Source organism: Syngnathoides biaculeatus, chromosome 7, assembly GCF_019802595.1.
Source record: "Syngnathoides biaculeatus isolate LvHL_M chromosome 7, ASM1980259v1, whole genome shotgun sequence".
NCBI lineage: Eukaryota > Metazoa > Chordata > Actinopteri > Syngnathiformes > Syngnathidae > Syngnathoides > Syngnathoides biaculeatus.
This window is the reverse complement of record NC_084646.1, coordinates 9,644,470-9,650,112: the sequence shown is the minus strand read 5'-3', so window position 1 is coordinate 9,650,112 and position 5,643 is coordinate 9,644,470. Positions and strand designations below refer to the sequence as shown.

Below are 5,643 nucleotides of genomic sequence, written 5' to 3'. Positions count from 1 at the left end.
GCGCCCTGACTTGCGACTCGAGTTCATTTTCTGTGCGCTCATTTGGTCAATGTTCCCCGTCGCAATGAATTGCAATGTCCATGCTTTGCAGCCCCGCCCCCAACAACAACAACAGACAATAAAATCGTCACATCTTTGAAAAAAAGAAAAGAAAAACCGTATTAAAATTTCGTGGGAAGGTAGTAAACGCGAATGTGTGTGTGTTTGTTTTCACGGAATCGCCCGAAGTTCGCTGGGTTAGCGTCCAGCATTCCCGCGACCCTGGTGAGGATGAGCGGCTTGTAAAATGGATGGACGTAGCTCATCTTCGTCAGATTTTTGCGACTTTTCCACACAGTTGGCGAAACCAACGTTTCAATGCTGTTGTAAAATATGTAAAAAAAAAATGAAATAAAATACATCAGGGAAAAAAAATAATAATTCAACCCTGGAGAATCCATGGGGGGGGGGGTCACAATTTTAAGAGGATTTGGATGTCTTGGGTTCTCTAGGGTTAAATTCGCCACAGTAAATTCCTGTTTTGTTTGACTCCGGGGGGCGTGGCCTAATGAGTTGTTGTCAATCGGGTTATTGAGGATCAATTTGGGGGGGGGGGGAGGATACTACAGTATTAGTACTTTGTGCTCGTCCCGAAAGTTACCCAACGTGCGTGCGTGTGTGTGTGTGTGTGTGAGCCAGTTAATGCGTGAAAAATGAAGGACAAAAAAAAACCCAACACACACACACACACGAGGACCCGCGCACTCCCCAGCAGGCCCGTTTGCAGCTCGGGGGTGCGCGTGCACGTCGCGCGTGCTCGCCCGTGTCGCCAATCGGAAGGAGCAGAATCGCGACCGGATGCGAGCGGGGACGCGTGCCCGAGCTCGATTAGACTTCCGCTCAGCGAGAAGCCCGCAGATTAAAAACGTGCACGTGCACACGCCTCGGCGTTTCCTGCCAGACGCGCGCGCGCGCGAACAAACAACAAATACAGTAAATAAACGTAAAAGGTACTCACGTGCACATTTAATAACCACAAACACGTACACACGAAATCAGCACAAAAAATGAAGCTAAATTGATACACATAAAACTAACAGAAACACACACACACTAACCAGACAAAAAAATCAATCCGAGAAAAAAATGAATTCATTCATACAAAATAAAAATGAACACGCACACAAAATAGCACACACATACATCACAAAGTCACATTTAATAAAAACACACACATTACGAAGACACACACACACATGCTGTATAAATTAATTGTGCAGTTTGAAGTCGACAAACTTTTTGTGCGACTTCAGTCTGCCATATTTGTCCCGGGTTTGAGTTTTTCGAAGCGCGTTTCACGCGTGTTGCTAAATCACTGCCGAGATCTGAAGGTGTGCGCGTGCGCGCACCCACGCAACTGATGTGACGTTTGTGCCATTGATGGCTATCTGACTTTTGCGGTTCTGGTGTTTGAAATCCTCACTCGCGTCCTGCCCTCATATTAACACAACACACCAAGAATAGTTCAGCAAACATTTTTATTGTCAAGTCCTCGCTCGCAACAAGCTTGATGACCCCCCCAGCGCCCCCCCCCCCCTCCGCCGACGTTGTACTGCAAACTCGCAAAGTGCTTTAAAAAATAAAAGTTCAACACTGACACTGTCGTCACGGCCACGTTGGAAATTCAGGATCCAGGCGCAAGTCCGAGCGGAGGTACGGCCACCGGTCCAGGTCATAGTGACGGTTCGGTTCCAAGTCCAAACTTGTACGACTGGAGTGAACGCAACAACAACAACAACAACAACTTGGGGAAGACGACAAAGTGTTCAAAAATCGACACACAACGACAAGAAACAAAAACAAAGTACAGTACAGTCTCTGCGAGGTACGGCGGCCCCGAGGTCCATTTCAGTGGACTTCTTCTCGCAACGGGTCGCCACAGAGTTAATTTCAAAGGACTGAAATGTGTTATTCATTCAGGGGAGGAAGCAAGCAAAAATGCCCCCCCCCCCCAGCGTTAAAAAAAAAAAAAAGGTGACAAAACGGATGCACGAACGCACACACGTGGTAGACTTGTCAGTTTATAAAATAATCTTGGTAAAAAAAAAAAATCCCATTGAATGGCGCACCGTAGAACATCGAACGGCGTTTCTTTCTGCGTACCGAGCGCCGGGACCCGCTGCAGTCTCCGTGGCGCACTTGAGCCATCCGGAAAGTTCCACGCGTCACACGGCGGTGGACCGGCGATTTCCGACGGCGGAGGCGGAGGCTGGCGCCGAGAGCCTCAAAGCTTCGCCGTCCTCGTCTTCCTCGTCGTCGTCCTCGCTGTCCGTGCCGCCCAGTTTGGGATGCAGGACGACGCGGGCGCTGCCGCCGCCGCCGTCGCCGTCCTTGGCGCCGCCGTCATCGTCCGAAGAGAGGCACGAGCCGTCGTCGTGAGGGTCCTCGTAGTGGCGGGGGCGGCGCGCGTAGTGGTTGATGATGTGGATGCCGTCGAAGGCGGCCGGCTTGGAGGAAACCGAGCGCTGTCCTTTTAAGCAGCAAATCTGCGCCGGAGAGAAAATGAAAAGCGCGACGACATCCGTCAAAAATTAAAAAATACGATGACACCCACGGAAACTTCGACATTAGCAAAAGACAATTACAGTACAGCCTCGGTTCTGGAACGCAAATCGGTTTTCGAAGGAAAATTTCAAGATTTTTATTTTATTTTTTTTTGCTTCTGTTGTCGGGATAAAAATCGGTACTCGAACGCCCCCGACAAAACCCGGAAATAATGTAACGCGCGCAGCCCGACCAGCTGACCCACCCGCGACGCGCTTTGTTTTTCTTCTGCATTTTTGTTTTGTTTCAAAGATTTTGTTAACTCGAGTTACGAGTTAATGTTTTCGGGTGATACTTTTTGTTAATTAAAAAAAAAAAAAAACGACGTTTTTTTACTTTTTTCACCGTCATTATTACTTGTTTAAAGTTATTCTGCACTTTTGTTGATTAAAAAAAAAAAAAGTTTATAAGGCCGGGGGTCGAGTCGCTACAGATATGGCAATGCGCTTCCAGCCTAGCCTACTCTACTACTAAAGCATTTTACATTTTAAGCAAAAAATAAATAGATTTCTGAAATTATTTTATATAATATATTTAAACTACTACATGTATCCATGTAGTAGCATACATGTATGTATGTTACCAGCAAAAGCTAAACAAAAAAATGCTTTTAACCGCCAATTTTTTTTTAGGCTTGGAACGCATTCTTTCTTTTTCCATTCATCGTAATGGGAAATATTGATTCGGTTTTCGAACAAATCACTTCTCGAACCGCCTTCTGGAACGGATTGCGGTCAGGAAGCTGTATTATATGAGGAAAAAAAAAAAAATGTGCTCAGAGGCTGCCTCTCTGCATCTTGTTTTGGAGCTGGGACGGATTTGACTGACAGCCGGCGGTTCACAGCGTCCAATTCAAGTCCGATTTCGCACGCGTTGACGATTTTATCTGTTGTTGTATGAATTCAAAACGTATCCCGTTCGTTAACGGGCTTTCTTGCGTGTCCCGTTTACGAGGCCCGCGCGCGTTTTCATCCCCCGTCGGCGTTTCTCAACCTCGCCGCGTCGTTTTGACAACCCGACGGTGTCGCGGCCCCGCACAGGAAGAAGCGCTTTGGGTGTAGTTGACACTTTTGACTTATCTGCCGGCCTCAGTCGAAACAAACCAGGGAAGAAATCTCAGGGTGAGTATGAAGGAGGTGAAAAAAAAGAAGAAGAAGAAGAAAAAAAAGGTGTGAAAGGCTCGATCGTCACCTCGTGTTTGAGTTCTTGAATGTGATCTTTGAGGTCTCTGATGTACTGGTTGGAGTCGCTGTGGTTCAGTTGGCCCTGCACTTTCCCTTCTTCTTTCTGGAGCACAAAAAAAAAAAAAAAAACATATTTTCACTTATCAAATAAATACATACAGTCAGATTGAAAAAGTATGAGTTATTAAAGGTCAAGTGTCAAAAAATAAATATGAGCGGAGAACGTGTCGTCCATGCGCATCCAAGTGGTCGCCATATTGGCTGGATCTCCTGCCCGTGACATCACCCCGGACGCGGAGGCGGTTTGGTTTCCTCCCGCTCCCGCCCGGCACGGGTCCACCTGAGTACGCTACATTCCGTCGGGGAGTCTGTTGTTGGTTCCGAGTGATCCGCGTATCATCTAAATGTGGTAGGGTAATATTGCCCAGGTCTTTTCGCTCGTTTGTGAGATGTTTTCTTTGAAAAGAGCTCCCGGGAAAAATTGGAAAATCTCTGTCGTCCCGGCGTGACGTCGCGTCGAGCGAGACTTCCGCAACTTTGCGCGTGGATGACGCGCTCTCCGCTCATATTTATTTTCTCGCATAGACTTTGAAGTGAATACTCTGATGTGAATTTTTCATTACAATTCATATTTTAGAATGTTTACAGGGATGACACTTGAGCTTTAACCGAAGTTTAGGTCACGAGGTCGGGATTGGAGGGCTGGGGGCCTTTTTATAAAAATATCATCAACCGTATTTGACAGGGGGGGGTCCCAATGGACCCTCGAAAACAAGCCCGATGATGTTTTTGAGGCCCCCCCCCCCAGCTGCGACGTTCAGCAGCTGGCGGCCGTTTAACGTCTCGGGAATCTTTTTAGGTTTTCTTGCTGTCGATCCGCCAGCGAGGAGCTTCAAAAATAAAAAAAAAAAAGCGGCACATTGGAGTCAAGAGTGAAACCACTTCCTGCGGGCCCCACGGGCGCCGGGACGGGGTCGCGTGTGCACGTGTGTGTTGATTTCAAATATAAAAACACGTTCACGCGTTGATTTCTTTGAGGAACCTGTCAAGTTATTTGCTTTATTCGTTTAAAAGTGTTGACTTTGCGTCATTTTTGTGCTCGGGCCAAACCAATGAAAACAACATCCGGTTCCGACATCTGACGGAATTATATTATTATCGTAATTCCCGGCCTCCGGAGCGCAACTGGTTATAAGCACATTTGTAAAGGAAATACCATTTGGTACGTACGCCGCAGCTGGCGCTAGCGCTAGTGCTAACAGTTCCGGTTAAAATAAAATTTACAGGTAAAAATCACTGTGACACAGGAGCAACATGCTAGCACAGCGCTAACAGGGCCGGTAAAAGTCACTTCCTCGGCACATATATTCCACCGGTCTCATTCTTACCCTTTCCGCTCGAGTGGCCCCTTGCGGCCGTTAGAAAAAAAAATGCACAAATTAGCCGCATAAACCGCAGAGTGGAAAGGGTGTGAAAAAAGTTGCGGCTTATGGTCGGTTCTCATCACCGAGTATTGATTTGTTTCGGTTTGAGATGTCCTTGAACGCACCTCATGCGCCATAAAGAGTGAAACTGAAAGTATGTTTTTCTTTGTCTTGTTCCGGCTCCCATTAGCTTGTGGAATCTATTTGCCATTACAAATATGTATTGTGTGTAAATGCCAAAAGTTGATCTTGACGAGTCATACTTTCTTGCTTTAAGTTCCCGTGTGCATATTCGTTTGCCCGTGTGATGATGTCAAATCTTTTTTGTGTTAGCGTGTCGTTTAGGCTAGCATGCAACACTAGTGACGAGCGCCATGTGGCTCCTTTGCGTTGAATAATTTCACGACTAAATCCAGCTGTTACGTATGTATGGAGGTAAATATGTGCCACCG

General features: G+C 46.8%; 1 protein-coding gene across 5 annotated transcripts in view; it reads right to left on the bottom strand.

The window, feature by feature from the left end:
- Positions 1-1,621: 1,621 nt before the first annotated feature.
- The window catches only part of evi5b (ecotropic viral integration site 5b), a 35,530-nt gene continuing 31,508 nt past the window's right edge, over positions 1,622-5,643 (bottom strand). For all 5 annotated transcript variants that reach the window (XM_061826221.1, XM_061826219.1, XM_061826222.1 and 2 more), the window contains 2 exons: positions 3,775-3,870; positions 1,622-2,525 (listed from right to left, as the gene is read on the bottom strand). In XM_061826221.1, the coding sequence (XP_061682205.1) occupies positions 2,205-2,525; positions 3,775-3,870 (417 nt within the window). In that variant the 3' untranslated portion in view covers positions 1,622-2,204. The remainder of the gene's footprint in view (positions 2,526-3,774; positions 3,871-5,643) is intronic.